Source organism: Falco naumanni, chromosome 5 (assembly GCF_017639655.2).
Source record: "Falco naumanni isolate bFalNau1 chromosome 5, bFalNau1.pat, whole genome shotgun sequence".
NCBI lineage: Eukaryota > Metazoa > Chordata > Aves > Falconiformes > Falconidae > Falco > Falco naumanni.
In genome coordinates this window covers 61,991,388-62,018,402 of record NC_054058.1, presented here as the reverse complement: position 1 = coordinate 62,018,402, position 27,015 = coordinate 61,991,388, and the positions used below count along the sequence as shown (strand labels likewise).

Genomic DNA, 27,015 nt, shown 5'->3' with positions numbered 1-27,015 from the left:
TCCCTCATTTTGTCTGTTCTCCAGCCATTGAGTCAGTGTCTTGCCAGCTGTTGTCTTCTTTTTTTTTTTTTTTTTTTTCTGAAGGCTACCTGATAGACCTTTTCTACTGTTCATGTCTCATGTTAGCTCAGTCTCTAGTCATTCCCCCCCACTGGTGCTTAGCTCTGAAATGGCAAAGGCAACACTAACACTTTTAGAGTGACTACGTGGTATAACTGCATTGCATTCTTCCCATTCTCTTTTCCAGATTTATCCAGGAGATAGAGCATGCCATGGAGCTTGGCCCAGCCAAGCAGTGTCCGCTCCGCGAGTTCCTCACCATGTACATCAAGAACATCTTCCTCAATCAGGTCCTGGCTGAAATTAACAAAGAAATTGAAGGCGTCACGAAGGCATCTGATCCCTTGAAAATATTGGCTAATGCAGATACCATGAAGATCCTGGGTGTGCAGCGGCCTCTTCTGCAGGTAGGAGCTGAGTGAACTGCCAGCACACCCCTTACCATCCACATCTAGCCCTGACCTGGCTATATATCCCACAACTAAAAACATAGACCTGTTGAAGCGAGTCCAGAGGAGGCCACGGAGATGATCAGGGGCTGGAGCACCTCTGCTGGGAAGACAGGCTGGGAGAGTTGGGGTTGTTCAGCCTGGGCTCTGGGGAGAACTTTTAGCAGCCTCCCAGTACCTAAAGGGGCCTACGAGAAAGATGGGGAGGGACTCTTTATCAGGGAATGTAGTGGTAGGATGAGGGGGAACAATTTTAAAGTAAAAGAGGGTAGATTTAGATTAGGTATTAGAAAGAAATTCTTTACTGTAGGGTGGTGAGGCTCTAACAAAGGCTGCCCAGAGCAGCTGTGGGTGCCCCATCCCTGGCAGTGTTCCAGGCCAGGCTGGACGGGGCTTGGAGCAACCTGGGCTGGTGCAGGGTGTCTCTGCCCATGGCGGGGGGGCTGGAACTAGATGATCTTGAAGGTCCCTTCCTACCCAAACCAATCCATGATTCTAGGATGCTATGACCCACAAAATTTGTCTCAGCGTTGAGTTTGTAACTACGATCTATTGCAGTGTCATTGCTGGCATGCTCTTTCCTCTTCTGATCCCTGTATGCAGGCGTGTAGGTATATACGGGCTCTTACGTTTTGCTTGTATGTCTCTCCTCCTGTGTCACGCTGATGGCATCTTTGCATCTTGCCTGGCACGTGCCATTTGTAAAGCACCTTAGAGCCATTGCAACAAATTGTTACCACCTTTCTTAAACAACTACCTTAGAAGTTTATTTGCAAGGTTTCAATAGACTCAGCCTCCCCTAGAAGTTCTGGGGACACCTGCAAATTACGGAGCAAAGATGAGGTCTGCCACCTCCCAGATGCAGCATGTTTGTGATTGATGTGCTGCTGCTGCAGCAAGGCACCTGTGTTGCTTCCTCAGCCAGATAAGAGAGATTTGAGAGATTTGGCTTATGAGGTTAGAGTATTTATATGAGAAGTCTCTTTTGAAACAGCTTTTTTGAACTCTGATGTGGAGTAGTGATAACAGCAACAAGCACAGTTCTCTTCCCAAATGTATGGGTAACAGGACAGTATGGAAGCCCACCCCAAAAATCTGAATTATAATGATTTGCTGTGATTTGGGTCAAGCTCTTTTAATCCTTTTAAATTATTCCCTCTTATCTATAAAATCACATCTTCAGGGATGAATAATAATTGCAGAGTTCACAGGAAGTAGCACGCATCTCCCATGGTATATATGGCCGCTTCTATCTTAGTTTATAACTGTAAATCAATTGTCTGATATAGTGCTATATGGTAATAGTAATTACTGTTGTTGTTATTATTATTTGGGGGAAATCGCTAGGATTTTTGCATGTATTAATGGTCACTAATGCTTTGCTTGTCTGGGTGCCATGAGTATGGGCTGGTTCCTTCAGAGGCAAAGCAAAATTAGATTCCAGTGGAGAGTTTTCAGAAGCTTTTAGAGGCAAATAACTTCCTTAGAATGGGGTCAGAAGTTTCTTTACATTGTTTAGAAAATCTCCATGAGTTAAAATAGTGTTTTGGACCAGCGTGGCATCCCTGAACTGTTTCCTTCCCAGGGTACAGCTTTACTAGTCTTCTCAGAAATTCAGTTATCAAACCCCAAAAATGGTAGAGTACAACTCACTGTAAATAGCTACCAATATAAAAATAATTTCAGCCTCAATGTTCACTCAGCACACACCACATAAGATGAGAACAGAGCATTTTCCCAAGGGCAGGTTATGTCTGAACATCTCATGATGAGCCCTCTCGTGAGCTGACGGTGGATTTGATGGTATTTGTCTTTATTTCCCTTGACACTGCAAAAGTAGCGCCGAACAGGTATAAGATGTTACAGCAAAGACACAGCAGGAGCGGTCACAAAACAAGATCAGAGTATTGAAAACAACTTTAATGAGAGCAGAAGGGGTTTCATAGATCAAGAACTCAAATGCATTGGCTGAGCAGGGATGGCAGGAGCACAATAGAGAGGGGCTGCACTGGGGAAGAAATTACACAGTACACCCTTGTTTTGCAGTTATCTGCGATGCTGGTAGTTCCTCACCATTGCAAGTGCCTATGAAAAAAAGAAATATGCCAAATCCGTAACACATGTAGAAGTCTTCCAAGACTTGATTTTCAGAACAGAGTTGAAAAAAATACATTTTAGGGCAGTTTTGGCTTCCACAACAGGGAAAGTATCTGAAGATTGAAACTGTGAGTTAGAATAGAAAGCAAAATTCCACTTATTCACAGTTTGAGGATTTTGTTGAAGGTGTTATTTGGAGTTTGTTTTGAGAGATCTGGGAAAAAAATGGGTATGTTCTGTGTGGTATTTTGTATCGTTTGCCTTTCTTTTGTTTTCTCTTACGAGAATTAAAATAAGAACCCAAACTCAGCCTGTGCAGGCAGCTGACCTTACTGAGAGCTGGAAAGATTTTACAGTAATATTAACACACATGCTTTGGAGCAGGACCATGGAGGTTGTTAACCTTACAAATTTGTTTTGGATTCTTAATGCGACAATGCATTTTTGTGGATTGTGGCATCATTTGTAGCCGTGAAAATGTGTTCTATAATATAAATATATTTTCTTAAAGTTCATTTGGGGTTGAAGAGCCAGAATGGCTGGGAATTTTCTCGTCCAGTTCCTATAATTTGTTTCTCATGATGGATGGAAATCATTTTGAACTAGAATTATTCTTGGTCAAAATGTACATGGTCAGAAGGTCTGCCTGTTCCCGACATTATAGAAGGGTAATTTTGTGAAGGAGAAGAAAAATTGCTGCCTCTTTGAACCAAGTCATCCAAATAGCTTGCTAAAATAATTGTATTGATTTTACATTAAAAGAAAAAAAAGGCTATTTCTGCATTGACAGTGCTGGAGCCTGAAATCTTTGCCCTCATCACCTCATGGGTATGATGAAAATACAGTGTGTATTGTGAATGAGCCTGGCACCTCTCTCCCACCACTGTGTTACATTTTCGTGTCTTGTGTCATTCATGGAGGTGTTCATGGTTCAACCATCCCACGCTTTTCTATCCTGAAAATCTTTCTGAAGCTTTTGCGGCAGGAGCTGGTGCTGTGATTTGAACATGACTCAAGAATTTATCAGTTCCCACTGCACAGGCTGGTAATAGCAGCTTTTTGATAACTATCGGCACATGCTCGAACTGAATTAGCTTATAGATAAGAGATTTTCTAGCATCCTGTGCCATCATGTCCTCACAGATGAATCATCCATTTCTGTAAAGATTATGCTTTAAAAAAAAATTATAGCTGCCTTTTGTAAATACTACATTTGACTGTGAGAATGGTCTTGTTTCCCGTTCTTCCATCCTTAAATGCAAAATATTGTAAATCCTTTTCCTTTTAAGAGGGACTGAATAACCATGAAACCAATTTGTCTCAAAATTATTCTGCATTAAATTTCAGGCTGTAATTGTTTAAATCAATACTAAATTAGGCTACAAGCAGTTTGACGGCTTCTCATAGCCTGTTCTTGTACAGTTCATGTCGAGGTGATAAATCTTTCCAGCTAGGTGGTCACTGCTAATACTGGCCTTAAAAATGTATTGCCCTGTCTTTGTCCAACAAAAACAGTGCAAGTTGCTTTGATCTTTCCACTCCATAGCCACAGAGGTGGGGTTTTCCTTTAAAGCATCAGTGCGATTGTTGTCTCTTACAGCAGTATTGTGTAGATGATGGGTGTAATAGATTTCTGGCCAAGCTCCAGTGGCTGAAAATCCAGCAAAAATCTCCTTAAAGAGTCAGAGTGTGCAGCTGTTTGCAGGATAATGACTTGCTGGAGCTGATTACCCCATCGCCCGCACTGCTTATCCCACGCATGAAGTCACCGGCTTGTGACCAAGGAGACGTCACTGGTAGCTTTGCCATGTTTTCTTCCTGTCAAATTACTGGTTATTAAGAAGAAGAATGGTCACAGTGAGTGGCATTTAAATAGCTCACCAGTAGTGGTGGGTGCATGCTTTGGTAGCGAGTGGATGTTATTATTTGTTAATGTAAACAAATTAGTTGTCTTTTCAGGCCGGCTTCCAGCGATCAAAATCCGTTTAGGAGCAGACATGGCTGATCAATTGGGTTTTCCCATTCAAGGACAAGTATGACTTTTGAGGCAGCACCTGTGGTTCTGGTCCTCATATTTCAATGTTTTTTGCAGTGCCATGGTGTCTAAACCAGTATGAAGTGCTTTGCAGATGCTTTCATGTCTTGTGTGGTGCGTCTGTTTCCATTGTACAGGCAACAAGCCAAGAGGTTTAAGACGCACTGAATGAGTCCATGACAGAATTTCTAGCTGCATCTTCTTTTCCAGTTTGAAATGAGAGGCAAAATTATCTCTCTGTGGGAGTCTGAATCTCCCTATTGCTTTCAATATTTCTTTAGATAATTTTTCCTTTGGGGGGAACATTTAGTGTGGTTATTGCCTTTTGTGGAAGCTTTTACAAGGCTCTCATTTCTGCAGATATGTTAAGTTCTCCGCTGTGGCTGATCATGAAGCTCTAAGTTATGTAAAAGCAATTGCTAGCTTTAGGCAAACCGTTGTGGGAGTTATTTGAAAAATCAAGTTTAACTTGCACATTCAGTAAAGCCTAGGTAGGAGATGGCTTTAAGTTGCATATAGCCATATTGAAGCAACACACCTTGCAGGCAGAATTATTTTCTTCCTTTCTGGATCTTAAGAAGCGAAGTCAGCTTTCACAAACCATCCCACAGATGTGACTCACATTTGACCTGAAGGAAACAGTTGCGTGTTTGAGGTCTCTGTAGCCTATTAATCCCTGTAGTCGCTGGGCATCTCTTCCATAGATGGGTGCAGTCTTGTGTTGGAGTTGGCCAGAATCTGTATAACCCTTGTTTTTTCAGCACTGAATCCAAGTTAATATTCCCCATCTCTCATGACCTGAGGCTCAACACCAGGTCTTGGCCATGTGGTTTCTATCTAGAACATGTGAGAACCATTCTCCTATTTAAACAAACTTTTTGATCTGATAAACAGAACATGCTGTATTAGAATTTCACACCACAGAGAGAAGTAAAATCCTAAGTCTTGTTTGAAAGCATTGAGAGGTGGGTGCAAAATGTCTTTGATCATGGTCATACCTGAGACCACCAACTTGTTTTGTTCACCTCAACAAGTATCTGACATATGACCACATTTTTTGGCCCATACCAACACAGATTGGATTTGAACATCATAAAGGTTGGTTTACTATTATTTTCAGATCTTTAATAACCATATTTTTAATATTTATATACCCACTATAATAGTTCTGTAATTATATTAGTTGAAAGGGGCCTGTGGAAGTTGGTCTTATCTGCCTGAAGCTCTGGGCCAGAACCAAAGTTTGGCCAACAACAGATCAGGTCAGTCATGGCTTTTTCACAGTATGTCTTGAAAACTTCCAGAGATGGAGATTGAGATTGGATATTAGGAAACATTTCCTCACGAAAAGGGTGGTCAAGCGTTGGAACAGGCTGCCCAGGGAGGTGGTAGAGTCACCATCCCTGGAGGGATTAAAAGATATGTAGATGTGGCACTTAGGGACATGGTTCAGTGGTGGACTTGGCAGTGCTGGGTTAACAGTTGGACTCTTAAAAATCTTATCCAACCTAAACAACTCTGTGATTCTATGGAGATCCTTTGGGCAACAGTTCTGCACTGCTGTCCTGCTGGAAGGCTTTCTCCTAGCCACAATTTTTGGCTGCGATTCCTTATTATGTCACATATATGATATATAGAACAGACCAGGAGTCATCAATTAAATCATATATCATTTTTCTTTGTGGAAACGTGAAGCCTACAAACAGTACAGCTCTTCATCTGTGTAAGTTATGTTAGGTATGAAGCAGAATAACTAATCCAATGACTACATTACAGCCTTCACACTTGTACCTGCGGTAGAATCTGGTAATCTCTGCTTTAAATTATTCCAGTGTTATTAAAATACACCTCCCTAGGGTCAGTCTAGCCACAATGGTCTTGACAGTACTAGAGATGAAAGCGTGTGTGGAGGGTTTGTATCAGTGAGTCTAATCAAAAGGTGTTACAAGCAAAACACACTAGTTAATAAAAAAAGATCACCTAGCCTGGCATCTCTTAGCAATCACATTGTGCTTTTGATTAGTAGATTTTAAATGTTGTTTCAGTAATTTGAATTAATTGGTAAAATTTGTTATTCAAAGACTGCCTTTCTAACATGGCTTTATCTCTCAATTGACGTCTTTATAGTGCATCAGCCAACATCATTCCTTGGGTCCAAGAGCTAATACTTCAGGGTGAACTCATGTCATTAGCTTTGCATGCTCAGGGTTGTGTCTGCCAGATTGTTTTAGAAGATGACCTGAGCCAGAAGAGCTCTATTTCCAACCTTAAGCTCTGAGCAAAAGCGATGATCATTGCTTGTCCTTGGGAACCAGCAGCTTCAGGTTGGAAAAGCATAACCTCATGAGCTTGTGGTGCTGAGAAACCTGGTTGGAACGGGGTCAGACCTTCTGTTCTCGGGGTGGGTTGGAGGGTGCAGACTGCCTGCTGTCTCTTTTGATCTTTCTGCAGCAAGATTGTTTGGTGGACAAGGCAGAGAGAAGTGATGGTTTCTGACACATCTGCTGACAGGGACTGAACTGCATTAGCACTCTGTCAATCCCATCTTCTAAGAGCTGCCTTTTTTGAGACCTGTTTGACTTTACTGGCTATCAAAGGCAGCCTCAGTTTTTGGCCTGCATGGGAAGAGCAGGAGGCAGCCAAGGGAGAGGCGAATAGCTGCATGGCCAACGTGAATCTGCTGGGATCAGCAGCTCTAAGGGAGCAGAAGGGGCATTAAGCCCCCGAGGTCACTCTGGGAGCTGGAATGGATGCAAGGAGAGGTTGACTTTGCCTCTGTGTATTTCCTATCTTTCTCTTGTGTTTCTGGTCATTAGTCTGATAAGTGAGACTCACACCAAAGTGGAAAGAGAAATATACTCCAATTCTTGCATGCTGGAGATGGCTGGGGGGGGAGGGAAAAAACAAAAAATAGCTGTCACTGTCTGCTTGGCCTTGAAGATTGACATCTCACTAGCAGGTCCTGTCTGTGTCATTGCAATTCCCTGTACAGCTGGATTAATCCTGTCTCCATAAATGCAGTATTTATTGAGCTAGTAGGGCTTTTAACCCTTTTCTTTTGTTGTTGAATTAATATGAGGTTTTAGGGCAATGGGAGAAACATGCATAGTCTGCTTCCTTCTTTCCCATTATTTGTAAGAGCATTTTATTGTGAAACCCTGTGATCGTCATGCATGCAACGATTTCTGGCTTGGCTAGAAGTTAACAAGACTATGCAACAATTCACGTAGGGAGGCTGTGGGAGATGCACCAGCATGGTTCGGGGAATGTCCCTGCAGTGCTGATCAAATCAGCACTCCCAGTGCTGTCAGTGAGATGCATAGGAGGGTCCATGTTTTACAGGATTAACCCTTTTGAGGGTCCTTGCTGTCATGGAATTTACAGTGTTCACCCTCACCCTGAATTGTGTAGCTGTTTTTCAGTGGCAGTTCATTGAGTAATCACTACACAGGTAAAACCACTAAAACTTCCTTCTAAGTTATTTTGATTTTAATTTTTTTCTCCTTGCCATTGTTATTTTTTTTCAGAAGATGGGAGTAAAGCACATGTGTCTGTCTCACCCTCAGTCACAGGCCTTGATTGATTATTTTAATTACCAAAACAGCCCAGACAGGGTCCTTCAGCAGTAGTATTGTGCTCATAAATCCTCATTTTGCTCCACATGGCTGGTGTCAGAAACAGTTCCTCTTATCTTTCTGTCCAGAGGAGAAGCCATTTAGCTTGGCCACCCTCCTGTTTGTTAAAAGTCTAAGCTGCACATTTCTCATTTGCAATGTAGTTAAGCATACAGCATCCGTGTCAGGAGAGCACATCCCTGTGATGTGGAGGCAGAGCTGGCCTTCTCATTAACCCAAGGGTGCTGAAAAGTAAGTGTGAATTCTCAGATACAGCTACCACAGAAGTCACACTTCACCCAGCCTTCCTTTTTCCCTCCAGCTGCCTTTTTTCCTAGGTGTTTCTTCAATTTTAAACCAGTGTTTTGAATTTGCTGTGGTTGTGTCTGTGATGGATGGACATAGCTGCAGTGTCCAGGAGGCTCTTAGCATCCACTTGTGAGTACCTACAAAGAAAGTCTGATGAACTTCATTTAAAGGAGATCCTTATCGCTCCATTGCCAACAGCCCTCTAGGAGCTTCTTTCATAACTGTTTTTTCACTAAGAAAGTTTAATTACTTGCCTTTTCGAAACACAGCAGTGATAGAGTTTGGGGTCTTGGGCATTTTTGACTCTCTGCATGCATTAGCTGAAGCGCAGATATTTTTTCCCTTCCCTCTGCTTGGTTTGCTTCATGAATTCCAAATTCAGTCTGTAACACCATCTCATGCCATGTACTTTATAGATGGCTTCAAGAGAAGAAACTTTTCCTATGTTCTTGCCAGGCTCATTGAAAGTCACATTCCTCCCTGCTCCGCCCCACCCCCCACCCCGCATTTGAAGCCTGGGCCCATTTCATTTAGGAAGAATAACTCTAATTTCTAGTTTTTGAAATGTTTTCCTAATCAGAAGTGCTGTATGAGAAGAGCCATCGCATTTTAAATAATTGATGGCTACTTTATTGAGTTGTCAGCACTAATTCATCCTCCTTTTGAAGTGCTCAAACGTTCAAAGGAGTAATCCTTTTACAACATGCTCATTTTTTGAAGAAAAGTTCATTTTTATAATTACTTTTTTTTTTTCCACTGCGGAATGTAATTGTAGCTATGCAGTGAGGGGGAGGGATGAAGTACCTTCCAGCTCACACAGGCTCTAAAATACCTTTATTACTACTTTTGCTGCTAATTTCTCTGCCTCCCTCCTTTTGCAGAGGTTTAATTATACCTGTTTTAAAAGTGCATTTTGATATATGACACCTAGTTCTCATGGAGAACAAAAGATAGATTAATGTATTGTGAAAAGGAAGGGTAAAGAAGCTCTGTTTTTTATTTTTTTGTCAGGGGCTGCCTGTCCCTGACAAGCAGCATTCACTGGGAGGATCGCAGTGAAGTAGCTGTGATTTTGAAGGAAGGGACTTGTCAACAGAAGAATTAAAAAAATAAAAAACAGATGTAGAGATGATGCGATCAGAGTATTCCTTCTTGCATGGTGGGTTTCCCCTCCTGCCCTCAGCTGGCAGAGAAATAGGTTCTTGCGAGAGTGTATAAACTTTTCTAGCAGTTTAAACGTTAACAGCACTCTAATTTACATCTGAAAGAACTGAGAGAAGGCAATAAATTAAAAGTTTCCCCTCCTGGTACTAATCTGTAAACAGACCTTTTCCATTTCAGAAAAATAAAATAAAATAATAGTTTTGCTCACACACACAAAACTGTCAGAATGTTAATTTTTTTGCAAATGATCTGCTTTTGTGCTGTGATTTTTACTTACATTACAGAGGATAAAAGCTTTTCCCTCGCATCACCTGTGCAGCTGTTGGGTGGTGCTGCAGCCCCAGTTCTGGTCATTGTGAGCCTGATCATGGACTCACTGGGGAATGTAAACCACTGGGATGAGCTCTTTAGTTAAAATATTCAGAGACCTTGTGTCTCTTTGAAGTAAACTGCTACATGGAGTGAAAATAGAGTAAAATGATAAAACTTCATGAGAGAGACATGCCCCAGGCTGTGTTCTATTTTAATTAATTAGGTGCTGATTATAGCTGCTGGAAAAAGTAAAGACAAGAGAGAATTGAAAAGCATTGAATTTGTGAAGGTGGTATCCTAGATTCTGATCTTAGCTAACCTTGAAGTCAATCAAGTTATACAGGATTTCCTCCAGTGTGAGATGAGATCCATCCATTAGGTCAAAATAGTGTCTGTAGTCAGTCACTTTAAACGTTAAAGGACAGAAAAAGATACGGTCATTCAGGTGCATCCAACTCCTGTTTGCCTGAATAGCATCTGCCTCAATAACCTCTTGAGACACGTAGAATTAAAAGAAAATCAAGCTTGAAAATTAAGCAACCCAAACGTTCAAGCCTCCAAGGGAGCTCCAAGACAATTCTAGCAGAAGGCACTGAGATTTCTGTGCTTAACTGTATTTTTTTCACTTGCAGGCAGTGTCAGAAACTGTATTAAGGGCAGGTTGGTGATAAGTTACACACTCCTCTTCGGTATTAACATTGCATTTCATATTTAATTCCTGCTCTGTTGTTTTACATGGTACTTCATCGGCCACAAAATTATTGTTAAAAATATTATTAAACACCATTCTTCTAGTTAGACACTTCAAAATAGTCATAATCATAGAATCATTTAATCATACAATGGTTTGGGCTGGAAGGGACCTTAAAGACCATCTAGTTCCACCCCCTTCCATGGGCAGGGACACCTCCCACCAGCCCAGGTTGCTGCCAGCCCCGTCCAGCCTGGCCTTGAGCACTGCCAGGGATGGGGCAACCACAGCTGCTCTGGGCAGCCTGTGCCTCACCACCCTCATGGTAAAGAATTTCTTCCTAATATTAAATCTACCCTCTTTCAGTTTAAAACCATATACCCCCTTGCCCTGTTGCTACAGGCCCTACTAAAAAGTCTGTCCCCATCTTCCTTATAAATCCCCTTTATATATCAAAAGGCCACCATAAGGTCTCCCTGGAGCCTTCTCTTCTCCAGGCTGAACAACTCATTGGCCTAGAATTAACTGCCAAGATGCACAGGAGATGTTGCAATATTGCTCTCATCCAGGTGCTAGTCAATCATTGATCTGAAAATAAAACTACGTGTGTTTTGATTCTTCCTAGAGTCACCTAAAGAACTGTTTCCTACCGTCTCAGCAGGAACACTTTGGCTTTGCTCTTTGCATTGCCACTGATAGGATAAAGTCTGCAAACCATCATGGAATGGTGTCAGGTTCCCATGGGTGTTGTAGGAAAATTGTGTTGCCATGTGATAGCTGCACTTGCAGACTCGTAGGAATGTAGGTTTGGAAGAAATGTTCAGAGAAAACCATTCCCAGATTGGCACGGGAGATCTCATTGTAGAGACAATCTTGAAACAAAGCTCTACCTGGAAGGCAGCTCTTTTGCTGTCCCTTGCTTCTCCATTTAAAGCCCTTTTTCTCATATCCAGGTTAAAGGTAGCAGCCAACACTGACCATTTATTTTGTGCTTTGGACTGCTGCTGTGACAAAAGCAATGTTTTGACATTCAGATTCATTCCTTTTAATATTGCTTGGTATTTGGGCATTTGGCATTGATGAATTTGTGTACTAGATGGTGCCTGTTTTCTGGTTTGTAAAGCCAATCACAGCCTGCAGGAGTGTGCACAGTAGCAGGCAGAACATCATCCAGATTTCATCTCTAGTGCTTAGTCTGAAGTCTAGGAAGGCTCGCAAAACTAATAATAATCAGAATAATAATTCTTACATTGGTAGTGCTTGGGGAGTAGCCACATGCTTTAGACAGGTGAATTTTCTTATTTTTGCAGATAGAAAAGTTTATACTACAACAGAGGTGTGGGGTTTTCATGAGCTCCTCAAAGACTTAACGAACAGGCTGTCGAAGAGTCACCAACAGCCCATGGCTTCCTAATTATTGTTGCCTTTTCAAATCAGTGGACCATGCTATTTTTAAGAGTGTTCATGCTCAGAGCAACATCAAATGCTTGTGACCATGATGATGCTTTTTAGCCCTTCCTATAAACCATCTGCCAACAACCACTGGAAGGGACAAGGAATGGGATTTAGAGCAATCACCATGCCACAAAGCAGAGGCTGAACTATCAAAAAAAAAAAAAGAGAGAAGAGAGAAGAGGTTAAAATAAAGCAGCTGATGTTCTGGAAATAAGAACCTACTGTTAGATCAGGGAGGAATATCCTTTACAAATGGACTTAGGCAAGCAGTATCTACCCGCTGTTGAGTGTAGACCAACAAATAGCTGGAGGGTATCAGGGCTTACTTGGTCTTTTTGGTTCTTAAAAATAATTTGGCAACACTTAGATGGTTTGTCAAGCCAACGAAATCTCATTTTATTGGAATGAATTGCCTGTGTGTATATGAGTATATATTGACGTTTCTGTATTGCAGCCCCAAACCAGTAATATGGGCTAGGCATCTCTTAATTGCATTTAGCCTTGCGTTTCACAGCTGGGCTGAAGAGTGGCCAGAAAAGCTGCATTCCATCAAGTCAGGTTTCAAGTGAGGAGGAACGAGTCCTTCTGCTAATTTTTTTCCACTAATAAATCACCAGGACCATAGCACTGGAGATACAAAGAGCTGGTAGAAGTTTTGGAAAGGAGAGAAGGACTTTTCAAATCAAAATGTTCATTTGCCAGTGAGCTAATGCAAAGAGTGTAACCCAGGAGTGGATATACTCAGGCAGGTATGTTTGGGTGTCTGGAAAGATGTGAGCTTCCAAATAAAGTCCATTTTTTATATAATAGGAATAATAGTTCTTGAACATCAAACAGTCCAGCCTTGAAGAGAAGAAGTTTTTGCTGAACATTGGTCTTAGTCTGATATATTTTTATAGTCTTTTAAAAAAACAGCAAGAAATTGCCCTAGTGGAGCTGAGAAAGTGAATTCCCTTGATAGTCTGCAGCTAGTTCAGCGCTCCAACTCCTTTCTGCATGATTGGAAAGGAAGAGTTTGGGGCAGGGATCAGACAATAATGCCAAATCTGCAGCAGCATGGAGCCTTCCAGACAATAATGCCAAATCTGCAGCAGCATGGAGCCTTCCAGAAATGGTCTAAAATACCATTTTACTAAAATGTAACTAAAATCTTAGTTACAGGAGCTTGAGCTCCAAGGTACTGAGCTGTGAACAGTGGAGGAGGGAAGAGGGGAAATGTGTGCTGATGGTACTGACAGGTCGTTGGGGTAGACGTGAGGTTTTGAATCCCCTTGAGATCTTCTCCAAATACTCGGGGAGGGGGGGGGCAGGGGGTGGTTTGAGCCACCTTCACTTTTGTGCAATGTGCCTTTCCCCCAGGCTGCTTCCCCAGTCTCCTCTTTCGGTATTTTTACGTGGGTATCAGCCTGGCTTTTTTCTTAAAAAGTGTATTTCCACCCTGTATCATTTGGCACTGATCCATATTTAGGTAATGAGAGAGGTTGTTTTCCCTCTGATGAGGAGAATGGTTTAAAATGTTTTTCTTCTAATAGGTTAGCAAGTGTTGAAATTGATGTAATGAAATAATGACAGGGGAGCATCTCTCCGTGAGTTTACTGTGGTGGTGAAAAACATTCTTCTTGACAGGCTTTGGGTTTTTCTTCTAGGTTTATCCCCTTGCACTTGCTCTTTTGTTTTGCTCTGAACAATCAAACAGCTCTTGAAGGCATAGGGTGGCCTTAAGTAAACACTCTTTAAGTCCAGGCTATCTCCACTAGCCAGTACCATCCAGACCAACCTCAGTTACCAGTACCAGATCTGTACTTGACTGCTTGGTTTGCAGGAGATGGTTTACATCATTGCCTCTCCTGTTCCCCTTTTCCTTCTGTAAACCCCCAGTGACTGGTTATAACTTGTAGCCATGACATAATTTAAGGTTATTTATAGATTATTCCTTACTTGCAATCTTAAGTTGCATCATTTCTTGCAGATGGTAACACAAGGCTTCAAGAGAGATTTGAATGAAGGTGGGGATGGCCTGGCTGGTCAGTGGAGGATTTTCTGTGCATAAGAAAAAGTGTAAAAATCTTGAAATAATTATACTGGAGATAGATAAATGACACATTCAAGATTAGTGTTGACGCCACAGGAGGATGCAACACAAAAGCAGGCAGCAATGTAATGGCCAGAAGCGACAGAGCGTGTTTGGCCAAGGAAGCTGTTCGGTTCCCATCCCTACCGTAGATTTATTTTGTGCATTCAACTTTTTTAAAAGGCTACTAAAAGTCAGCTCCAGGTCCAGATTGTGAGATAACCTTTTCTCTTTTTTGCACTGGAATCTGGAGGAATGGTAGGGAACTTGGGAAACAGCCATTTGGAAAGTTTATGGCAGCACACGCAAGGAGCAGGTATTTACACAGCGGCTTGATAGCTGAGCTTGTCATACAAGCTCAGGTCAAAATCAGCTTGTCTGGGTTCGTTTCTTTACATCTGATTGAAGATGCTGACTTTGGGTTGCATATGTTGCTAGCAAAAAGGAGCTGATTTTATTTTGTTTGATGCTCTGGTTTCATAGAGCAGGTCAGTGTAGACAAGGTCTAGCAGGGACGGGGGAAGGTTGTGACAGAAGTTTATGGGTCGATCCTTAAATCTTCACTTCAGGAGATTGACATCCACAGGCAATGAAAAGGAATAGGGAAAATTTGCACAGGCAGGGGTGAAGAAGGATAGTATTTGGGAGCTGACAGCCTTCTACGGGTGGACTTTCAATGAGAGCATCCTCTCCAGAACGTGCAGTTAGCTGTCCAAGGCCCCTTCCCTGCCTCATGTCCCACCTTGCTGAGCATGTCAGACAGCATCAGGCAAGTCCACAGCTGCTTGCTGGACCCATGTCCTTGCAATAATTAGAGGTCATTTATGACAAGAGTTAGTTTGTGCTACTAAATTATTTTTTCCATTTAATTGCATAATAAAGCAGGAGTGGTCCATTTTTTAGAACCTTTATCATGGTAAAAATAGCAGTCAAATCACAATCTGGAGTGTTTTTCACTCTTGCAATCTGTTCTTTTCAATCAGGTGACTGTCCATACCTGCTCTCTCTTAGCTTTCCTGTCAGTTTATGATCATATGAAGCCTCCAGCATCTTTCCTGGTTTATTTTTATGTATCACACTCTTAGGAAAAGAAAATGAAAATAGTAGGAGCAGAGAAAACTTGAGTACTGCAATTGCTTTTTCAATCAATTGTAGAGAACTGCTGTAGGAACTAAATGCAAGAGCATTTAAAAATATGTTTATGTTTCCAGCTTATTGCAGGAAAATGCTCAAATCTCTTTCCTGCTGTCTTCTGTTGTAGATATCTTTGGTGCAGCAAATTATTAAGCAGATGGTGGGAATATTTTGGTAAGGCTGGTGGAAACTGGTCAATAAAAGCATGCTTTGCGCTGACCCTTCTGGGACCTTTTGTGTATTTTGCTGTAAATGGATTAGCAGCATTTTTCTTGGGTGACGTTTATAAATTGGTTCTGGGTGAGATACGCTGGGTCACAACACAGGGTGAAACCCTCACTTTCTTTATTCTGTTTACTCCACAATCACTCACTGAATTTTCCCTAGCTAAGGAGGTCTGCAAAGGCAAACATCAGGATTCTTTATTCTTTACCATCAGAGCAATGAGACACAAGCACTGGTTGCCCAGAGCAGCTGTGGCTGCCCCATCCCTGGAAGTGTTCAGGGTCAGGTTGGACGGGGCTTGGAGCGACTTGATCTAGTGGAAGGTGTCCCTGGACAGGTGGAACTAGATGGTCCTTAAGGTTCCTTCCAACCCAAACCATTCTATGATTTGTCCTGTTTCCAGTATTGACAAGCAGCTTTGTGTATCGGCAGCATCAGGAAATGGGAAGGGACATCTGTGTTGGTGGTGGCCACAGGGCTACATAGTTCCTGGAATGGAGAGGAGAGGCTTGAAGATCGTGGTTTCAGGTTAAGGGAGAGAGGAGAAGGGACCATGTATTTGGATAAATGCCTGATTGCAGCTCAGTTCATGATGTTGCCATTTGAGTCTTCCCTATGATAAGGAAACTCCAGGGATGACTCATAAACTTTCCATGTTGAAGGTTTCCCGTAAAAAGACATTTTAATCAAAAGTTAATCTTCTCGTGCCCTAAGTGACATATACTTTTAGGGGGTTATTAAATAGCAGTTTTCAAACCCCATCAGTAGAGTGCACTGGGGGCTCTTGGGGCTTGGTGCAGGTACCCTGTGAGGGAAGGTGCAGTACTTCAACTCTGAATTGATGTATATTGGGGTAGCTTAAGGTTCCAATGATGGAAGATCTGTAGCTCAGGACTAAGGTGTGTTGGCAGATGAAGGTGAATGGGTCTGGTAGTGCATGCCAAGCAGAGGTTTGCCCAAAGCACATATATAAATAATACTTTCATGAGTACTTACATCCACATTCATCTAGCACAGAGATAATGAGATTTCTATGTCTCCCATACATCCTTTACATTTAAGTCAAACATGTCAGCAAAAGATTGAATACATTGTAGTTAATGGGGCTACATTTTGGGTAACCACAGAATTACAAAGGTAGCTTCTCAGAAATGTATCATTCACAGTGAGTATTATCTAAGATGTTTGTTAATGTGTCAATAAAATTTAGGTGCAGCTGCTGGAAAATACATTTTATCAAACTGTTGATATTGGATTTTGTGAGATGAGGTAGTATTTTGGTTTCAGTTCTTCTGATTTTATTAGAAACGAACTATTAAAAAAAAAAGCATCTGATGTGGGTTCAGTTTGCATTTGTTCTTGTTGCTCTGCTGCAGGGCTCAAACAATGCAACAGAAGGAGCCATCAGGAGTTCTCACTGGGGGTAAGATAACCACTTATCTCCAACAGGGACCTAATATCACCCAAGGAGTCTCCAGAGCTGAAGGAAGTGTATTCAGGAGGACTTTGGAGGACACAAAAACATGTTCTGGCTTCTTGGAGCAGATTAGGCATTGCTGAGAAGCTGGCTGAGAGCATGGCCAGTGCAGAACTGTGCCCTGGTAATGAGATCACTCACCTGCCTGCCTGGCCCCATGTCCCCCACTGACATGGCATAATGAGAAAGATAAAAAAGTCTGGCAAGCTGTAATTTTATCATGTTGATTCTTATGAGCTTTTTCTCCTTTCTTCATCATTTAGAAAGCCTACTTGACATGGGGTGCTTCCCAATATAATCTCAATGCAGCAGAGCTTCCTCGTGGTCATTTCCACATTCTGTATCATACTGACATTATTCGGGGGTAGGGGGAAGAGAAGTGCTTTATAACCTCTTATATTACTTGCTGTGAATTTTAAAATTCATTATTAATTATGACAGTGTAGATTGAGCCAGTGTCTTCTGAAAGCTCTAATAAACATGTGGCAGAAAATTAAAATTACATGGCTGAATGAGTTACTGCCCCCAGCCATCTGCCCTGTCCCTTCAGTGGTTGTTGCTAGAAAGGTGAGGATATCTGATCCACTTCTGAATCCATTGCTGAAAGCCTTTGGTTTTCATTATATTTTCATGCAGGCATGGCCTGATCTCAGTTTATCTTAATATGTGATGCAGAGTTCTGTGAAGGTTTGGGAGCAGATACAGGCAGGTGAGACATCCTTAGATTATGCTATTGAGTGGAGTGGAGGAGATGGCATGGCTGTCTGATTTTAACCCATCATCTCATCTGTCAGAGCCTCTAAAGGTTTTGAGAAGATCTCCACTCCTACATGCCCTTAGCAGGAGCAGGACACTTGGCTCCATGGAAAAGCAGAGCTGTTGTATATCCCATGTTGAAGGTTTTCAGAGGTTGTCCTCCTGCTCACTCCTCTTCAGCCCCTGAAATTTTAAGAGATTATTTTTCAATCTGGCCCTATAGCTTGGACAGCAGGTGCATTTGTGTGGCAAACATGGTGCTGTAAAGATGCTGCCTCTGCTTTGACTCTTTTCTAGAAGTAGAAGTTTGGGGAGTGTAAGGAATGCCATGAGGAGACTTACCCAATCTTCCCTTCCATCTTAGGAATGGTCAGCAAGAAGTGCTTTTGGAGCCTGCTGTAAAAAAAATCAATAAATAAAATGGACTGCAGGAAATCTTCCCTATTCATTAGGCTTCATCATGGTCTCTGATAGTTCAGCTCGATCCCTAAACGCTGCATGCAGTATCCTTTACAAATCACATTGAGTCTGACAGCTCTGGATTGCCTTGATAGATGTGTAAACAGTCTGCCCCGTTGTGAATGCCACCAAACCCCATGCCTCCCTGATACCTCCCGTCACCGAATCTAATCACGTACTCCCGTGCAAGTGAATTCTAAGCTCTCATTACACGACAAATAAAAACTATTCGCTTGTTTCAGTTTTGAATTGCCAGTAATTAATTTAGAGTCCAGCGAGGTGTAAAAATAGGTGTGATATTTTCCCTCTATGATGGATTTAGAAGCACAGTGCTAAGGGGCCTCTTGGGTCATGAAGTCCCGATCCCTGCCATCAGATGCACAGCATCATATAATCTGATTTTCATAAACATACTAAGTCTGTCTTCAAAGCAGCCAGATTTTCATTCCCTCTAGCTCCTGTTGAAGGGTATGTAGACTTACATTGCTTTAGTGCTTTATGATTCCTCTAATTCCAAGCAATAATAATAATACTCAAGGTGTTTATCAGTGCCTGCTTATGCAGGCTGCTGAGTTTGGTCCACCTGAACTTTGCTGTCTCTCCTGTGGGGCTGCAGTGGGGTAGGTAACTTGGAGTCATCTGCAAATGCATCTGCTCAGAGGTATTCAGCCTTTCTGCAGCTGTAATGAGTAAATTAAAAAACATGAGATTTGATAAAGAGGCTTAAGACAATCTTCTTCAGTTGTTAATGGGCCATTTTCAGTGGCAATACTTTTGGCTGTCTTTTTGCCAGTTTTTGATCCAAAACTTTGTGACTTGCTCTGAGGCTACATTGCAGTAACTTTTTCTTAAGGCGTGGACCAATGAAACCTTTTTAGAGGCCTGTATTTATTTAGCAGAAAGTCAAGCTGGTTTTCAATGACTCAGGCTTATTATAAGCCATTTCCAACTTCTTGGTTGTGAAGTGTGGTCTTGGCAACCATGGTTGGTAGGACTTCCAGATTCGGTAGTTAGGGATGCTGTATTTTTGTGATAAATGAACTACTCAGGATCACCTTGAGCATTTGACCTCAGCTACTTTTGTTCCTTGAATCTATCAGAAAACACTCGCCACCTTTGAGTTCCGTAAGCTGGAGGTGTTGTCAATGAGTGAGGTGACTCATGGGTGAATGGGACACAGGAGTGAGGAAGAGATCTATCTGACATGGAGCAATGGATGTGCCGTGCACGTTCTCCTGCCTTTGCTGCCAGGTGGGGTTGTACAGCACTTCATAGGCTTTGCTGTCTGCACTGAACTAGCTCTCTACTGGCCCTGTCCACAGCTTGGAGACAAATAAGACAGAGTAAGAAACGACATTTGGATTAGACATGACACCCCCTAATTGTGGACGATAAGACTGTATGGGCAGGACAACAGGTCTTTGTGCTACTTGATTTAATTCACGATTGTCTATCAAGATGCTGAATTGAACAGGACATAGGCATTCTCAGGCTTTCTGATTTGGCAATGGAATAATTTTTTATCTATGTGTTGCTGTGTGGCCCACTATCAAGAGTACCCTTCATTGCAAAAAGCCAATTATGAGAACATCTTGGCAGCCCGTGAGGGCCACACTGGTGATTTTTAGGAGCAGAAGTCTTGCGTTATAAAAAAGGTTTCATCCCCAGTGCTATCCAGGTCTAATCTTCCAGGTTTTGGCTTCTTTTGACATGCAAGTTGCAAAATTTGCCAGCGTACGTGTGGGGTTGTTTTCTTGAAAAATAGAGCTTGGCCTGACTGCTCTCACAGTTGCACAGTTCAGGAAAAATTCCTCCCTTTTTCAGACAGGGTTCTGTGTAGCAACAGGCAGGGATTCTGCTGTGGGAAGAAAGCTCTTGAATACCATTTGGCAAAAAAAAAAATTAAAAAATCTCAAGGATATTTAATTGCCTCTTCACTTGGGGGTAGTTAAGAATATCCCTTTTGCAGAGATTATGTAACCACATTCATCAGCCTGCTTCGTGCTGCTCAAGTGGAAGATGCACAAATATGGATTGACCCCATGTTGCAGTAACGCATCTCCCCTTTTAAGCACTTAATTTTTAAAATTACTCTTTGCTCTCCAAAAATTCCCACATTTTTTGCCCAGTGGCAGTCCCGAAACGGCAGACTGCTTCCTGCACTGTACAAACTCCAAGTGGGATGACTGTCCCGATTCTTCAATGCTTTCACTGCCTCAGCACACCCAATGCCTGTTCCCCATCAGACCTGGTCATGGTTTTTTCTGGATAAGAAGAAAAATGTTGCTCCTACATGGGAATGAATCAAAAAACCAAGCAAGCAGTATCTGAGTAGTAGCCTGGTAGTAACTGAGCTTCTGTAATTTGCTCCTTCTACACAGAACTGAATTAAATCTGCTGCCATTAATTGCAACAACATCTTGACATTGGAGATGGATTTTTCCTCTGCTCTTTTTGCATTCAAAGTGCTACTCCCAGAGGCAGAAAGATGGCACGAGCAATCTTGAGTGCCACCTGGCTTCCCGATAAAGCTTGCATTTCATCTGGTTCACTTGTCGGCAATATTGCTCCTCTTAGCAGCACGGCATTGCCAGAGAGATCTTGCAAATATGACAACATTCAAGAGACAAATTATCTCCATTCGGAGTTAATTTCTGTTTCCCAGCAGGGCTCCGCTGTGACCCTGCTGGGTTTGGAAATGCTGCTGTTTGGTTAATAGATGAATGTTTTGTGGATGACTGTATCTGTGCTCTGCTGGTGCCAAGTTTGGCTTCCTCTGCTCTCTCGCCTTCTCACTTGCAGCCAGCATTGCGAGGCCTAAATGAATTTATTCACAGGACAATAACTTAACTGTCATTAGCATGGGGAAAATAATATATGAGCAAGCGATAAAACAAAATGCTCGTTCTCTGCCATCCATAACTGCCTGGGAAGTCTCTTAAAGATGTACTGTAGGGAGCCATCTGCTCGGAAGGAGACATGGGGCTGTCAGGAAATGATACACAAGTTAGACATGGGAAGAGAAGATGTATAGTATCGTCCAGACCGTTTGCTGAGCGGGACTGCTCATTATTGCTCTGCCCGCTCTGGCTGGGAATTGAACAATGGCATCTCCGCTGTTATTAGATAGCTCTCATAATGAGCTGACCCAGTGGGTCTTTCGTTTCCCAATTTGATTTTTTTTTTCCTCCTAGAATGTGATCTGGGGGGAAAAAAGCAACTTCTTTTTGACACTGCCCTTTTGCAGTATTTTGGAAGTGGAGTTTGTGGGTTTGCAGGGCTTTGTGTTTCTTGCTACAACAGAGATCCAGAGTTACGAGCAAATGGTTGCTAAAATGCTGAGTAGTTCATTGAGTTCTTTTTGCCTCTTGCAGGGAGCTCAAAGGTGTGGAAGTATTCATTGCGTAGTGTGGGAAACAATGATGTGCAACTGAATACTTTTTTGCTTCTTGGAGTTTTGGGGGTTTCTTTTGATTAATGTACAGGCCTCTGGGCAGACTGTGATGAAATACCATAGCAGCATAGTTGCGGTCTTGTCAGCCTGGGTATTGTGGTTATGAAAGGGGAAAAGGACAAAGCTGGATCAAGTGAGGTTCCCCTGACATGTGTGATTCAGGGTTTGTCTGTAGGAGTGTTCTTCAGCACATGACATTTGACTTTACAGCATCAGGCAAACAGTGCAGCTGACTCCTAACACAAATATTTATCACAGAGCTTGGGCCCCATCCAGACCTTGTTTTCTGCTGGAAGGTGTTAGATGGAGCTCTATGAGAGGTCTTCTTTTCCCATCCCTCTTCATGCGAATAGGATGGTGAAAGTTGCTTTGGCAGTAGTTGTGACCCATCAGTCAGATTCTGTGCAAACGTCCAAGTGTTCCTTTTCCACACTATTTTAAGCTGATGTGGCCAACCTAGCCTGCTGGAGATGGTCAGTCTGAAAGGGAAAGTGCCCTGCAGGCTAATGGCATTTTCCACATTTATCACTGCTTCCCAGAAAGTGTGGTACATGAACATAGGTTTCTTGTTTTCCTTCCTCACACCATGGCTCACATTTGGAAGCGTCCTGCTTCAGAAATAGTCCCATAGTTGGACCCATCATCAGGTTGGTTCTGAGCGAAGAAGAGGCAAGTAGCTTTGTTCAAGTAGGGGAAAATAGTATTTTAACGGTGTGTAAATTTTGCACCCAGCCCACGAGTCTCATTGTAATTGCTGCTTCTCTTTGCAAGAATCAAAGGCTGTTTTTGTCTGTTCTCCCATCTCCTGAACAGAAGAATTTGTCAGACCTGAATCTCCCGGGGGTTGGAGTGGTCACTCAGTTTTGATGAATGCAATATTAATACAAGCTGTCAGATACTTGGAGCAAGCTGCTCACAATCTCCATGCATGAGGAATTTCAAAATAATCCTTTGGGGACATCGAGGGACAGAACTGTGATCTCCTTAGTCTTTGATGTGTAGAACACAAGGCTTAATTTATTAAATAAATCACAAGTGATGCCATCATGTACAACATACAAGTTTTCTCTGTGCTTTTTGGGCAGAGCTTCACACTACATCTTCCCTGTTGGTCTGGTGCTGTGCAAGGGCACCCTGAGTTGCCCTTACACTGGTCAAGTCAAACCGTGCTCATGCCGCAAGAGTAAATGCAGAAAAGTAAACAAATGGAATAAATGAAACTATAGAGCTTTAAAATCTTCTGCTTCCTTTTACAGAAGAGACAATTCATCTTTTTGTAGTTTCCAACTTCAGAAGCTCTGCATAATGCCAAGGGTTTCATAAAATTGAAATTTCACAAGACTAAGGATATTTGGATTCTCTTTGTGTATGTAGACATATATGTGTGTTAATTTTTACCTTGAGTACATTGTCTCTCATTTCCTAGTGGCTTTGTTTTTTATTACTGAGTCATACCTGGGAGGAAGAGTAGGGAAAGTTGGTCTGAGAGACTTCAGCTCTACTAAGGTTATGCCTGGATGTGGTTGGAAGGCATTTTCTTGCTGAGTTGTATTGTGATTTCTCCATACCAGCAATGTGTTTGTCTGAAATCAGCTGGAAGCAAATGAAATCAGGCTGGGGAGTCTAGCATCTGTCTTGTCCTGGAGAGTCTAGTGGTTAGAGTATTGGCCGGTGCAATCAGACATCGAGGCTCACATCCCTCTGCTGAGTGAATGGTCTAGGAGAAAAATTTATCTCCTTTTTATTGTTTTCTTAACCACTGAGACAGAGAGGCAGAGATCAATTTTGTGTATAAATAGCATTTCAGCACAGGTCTGTTCTAATGGAAATACCAAAAAGGTCTTGATTTTGCCCATTCTGTTTGGGGCAACCCAAATTAGAAACATCAGAAGTTGCTGTGAAACCAAAGTGTCATCCTCTGGCCTCCTGTGTGCTTTGTTGTGTCAATTCTCTTTGTAAACAGTTGGTTTTTTTCCTTTAAATTTATACTCAACCTTAGCCCCACAGAATCCCTTAGCTCTAACTTGAGGGCAGCTCTCTGGGAGCTGGTGGCTGTTGATGTGGCCCATCAATCATAACTGTCAATGGTAATGGCCAGCCCTTTATGCACAGGGCCACATTATGTGTGGCAACAAGCTCTCAAGAAAACCAATGTAATGAGGGTTTTAGCAAAAATACAGCCTCTGAATTGCAGAAATCCATCCCAAGTTGCTGGTAGGTGACATTTAAAAGCACTTTGGAATATTTGAGATTTCTTTTCTTTACTCTCTGATTCCTACATTTAGAAAAAAATCATCTACAGGTGAAACCTAAACTAATGTTTAGGGAAAATAAGTTTTTTTAACTACTTGAGAATGCTTAAACAAGGCTCAGTTGGTCTACTGCTTTTTACTACTACCTCTAGAAAAATGAAACATACACCATTCCTGTGGTTTAACTGCATTTTCACCCATGGTGGCTTTTAAAGTCAAGCCAGAGAAAACAATACAATAAATTTAAATGCCAATTTTAATATACTTTTGGATGTCTTAGTGGCAGGAATTTAATCCACTGCCTGTAATTGGCTGGACCCTCTTGGAGGGCCTCTGCTCTCTCCCATGTTTCCCAAGGACTGCTTTGGAAAATACAGACTGCTTTATCACATTCATTATAGTTAGGTTAATTCAGTGTAAGACACAAATGTGAATTGCAGTGCTCTAAGGTGAGGTTTGAGTGACCTGTGTCTTTCAGGATCACCCCTATATTGGGTGTTACCTTCTAGAAACTCACTAGTGACCTTGGTTTTGTCACTCCACGTTGTCATTTAGCCCTACAGATGAGACTTAGAAACTTGTTCCAAAATCATAGAGTCACGGAATGGTTTGGGTTGCAAGGGACCTTAAAGAGCATCTAGTTCCAACCCCCGTGCCATGGGCAGGGACACCTTCCACCAGCCGAGGTCCAGCCTGGCCTTGAGCCCTGCCAGGGATGGGGCACCCACAGCCTCCCTGGGCAGCCTGTGCCGGTGGCTCACCGCCCTCACACTAAAGAAGTTCTTCCTAATATCTACTCTAAATCTACCCTCTTTCAGTTTAAAACCATTCCACCTTGTCCTGTCGCTACAGGTCCTTGTAAAAAGTCCCTCTGCAGGTTTCTTGTCGGCTCTTTCAGTACCTTTAGGTACTGAAAGGCCACTCTGAGGTCTCCCTGGAGCCTTCTCTTCTCCAGGCTGAACAGCCCCAACTCCCTCAGCCCGGCTTCCCAGCAGAGGTGCTCCAGCCCCCAATCATCTCCGTGGGCTCCTCTGGACTCGCTCCAACAGGCCCGTGCCCTCCTTGTGCTGAGGACCCCAGAGCAGAGGCAGCGCTGCAGGGGGGTCTCAGCAGAGCGGAGCAGAGGGGCAGAATCCCCTCCCTGGCCCTGCTGGCCACGCTGCTCTTGGTGCAGCCCAGGGCTCGGTTGGCTTGCTGGGCTGCGAGCGCACCTTGCCGGGCCACGCTGAGCTTCTCGTCCACCAGCACCCCCAAGTCCTTCTCCTCAAGGCTACTCTCAATCCATTCTCTGCCCAGCCTGTCTTTGTCCTTGGGATTGCCCCGACCTACAATCTGACAAATGGCCTTGTGATTTCAGTGAAATTACCTCTTTCTGATCCTAGAAGCTCTGCCTGGGTTAGCTCTTGGAGCCTGGATTAACTGTTAGCCTTTACATGTCATTCATGTATTTATTTGGCCCTTCTGCTTTTAGTATTCTTTCGTATTTTCATTAATTCTTGTTGAATTTAGATCATACTTACAGTCTTTGCATTGTTGTCCACATGGACAGCATAAATTCATGAGCACAACATCATCTTCTTTTGAGGGCTTAGTCCTAAACCGTTCTCCATCTATTTTTTCAGATAGCTTTTTTTTTTTTTTTTCATCAGCCAGATGCCCTTGTTGTGGTTGCTGTGTCTTTCCAGGAGTTTCTTTCCTCCACATGGGGCATGTGTATGCCCTCTCTCTAGCAAGAGATTTTTAATAGGTAAGTATGCTTTAAAAGCTGGAGCTCTGAGAGTGAAGGAAATAGACCTTGGAGCACATAGAGTATTCATAAAAATAATACAGATGGGTCTTATTCTGCAAACAGGGCTATCCATATGAAAACATTTATTAAAAAATGAGGTTCACTCTGCTTCCAGAATTGATGGCCTGCTTCTGAGCATCATTAATTTCATGGCCCGTGTTCAATTTGTATCATGTTTCAGCTGCTAATGATGTTCTAGTGCAGGTATTACAAAGGAGAAAGAAACCTGCCACTCAGTACATGAGAAATAAATTGTCACCTTGCCATGAGTGTACCTGTAATTGGGAGAGTTGTGTAAAATCCTAAGAGCCACTTCTGGGAATATTCAGGGGGGCTGAAAATGTCAGGGACGAGCTTCTCAGCTCCTGCAGTACAAACCATTGCTTGAAATAACTGGACGTTATTTCTTTTCATTGCAGCCTTGCACAAATGTATATTGATTAATAAAGGAAGAGCGTGGCCTGTGTCTGACACTTTTGAGTGATAAACAGTTATGCAGCAGTAAAGAGGGTATATTAAAGGCTGAGAGCTAATGACTTTTCTTGTGTATGTAACACATTAAAACCAGCATGAAGCTACAGCTATTTTATCATGCTGCTAATGTCTCTGACAACATTCACTTGGTAGGAATGAATGAATGGAAATCCATTTAGAGAAGTAAATTAAAATACCTTAAAAAATGCCTTTAATAATAGCTACAGAACTCAGCAGGATCAGAGAAGTGAGAGATACAAAAGACCTATTAAGTTATCCAGTCCATCTCTCTGCCAAGGTAGTGGCATTCCTTATTATGCACTTACTACTGTATCATTCAGTGAAGACTTAAATGTCTCAAGTGGCAGTGTTTCTTATGGGAGGGTGATCTAAAGGCTCTAAGATTGGACTGTGACGAACTTTCCCCTATGTGCAACCTAATTTTTCCTTCCCTGCTCATCTCCTCTGCTGCACACGTGGATGTGCAATGAGAATAAATGGATGAAAATCCTTATTCAAGTGTTAACTTTTATATTTCCTGCTTTTTAACTTTGTAACAATGCTGAGTTAGCAGCCTGCTTGGTGTCAGGGATGAGTGTTTGTTTGTTTGAAGACTATCAAAACATCAAGTGGATGCTTCCAGTCCCATGGCTATGATTTACAGCAGTATGTTTTTGGAGTTGAGAACCGGTTGGCAGGGGATGCTCCGTGGCTTCTGCTGGTAGTCCATCTCCAGCA

General features: G+C 42.4%; 1 protein-coding gene across 1 annotated transcript in view; it reads left to right on the top strand.

Annotated features, from left to right (window-relative positions):
• EXOC4 (exocyst complex component 4) overlaps positions 1 to 27,015 on the top strand; it is a 413,600-nt gene that overhangs the window by 302,807 nt on the left and 83,778 nt on the right. Inside the window, exon 11 of the mRNA XM_040594462.1 lies at positions 248 to 467. Coding sequence (XP_040450396.1) covers positions 248 to 467 — 220 coding nt within the window. The remainder of the gene's footprint in view (positions 1 to 247; positions 468 to 27,015) is intronic.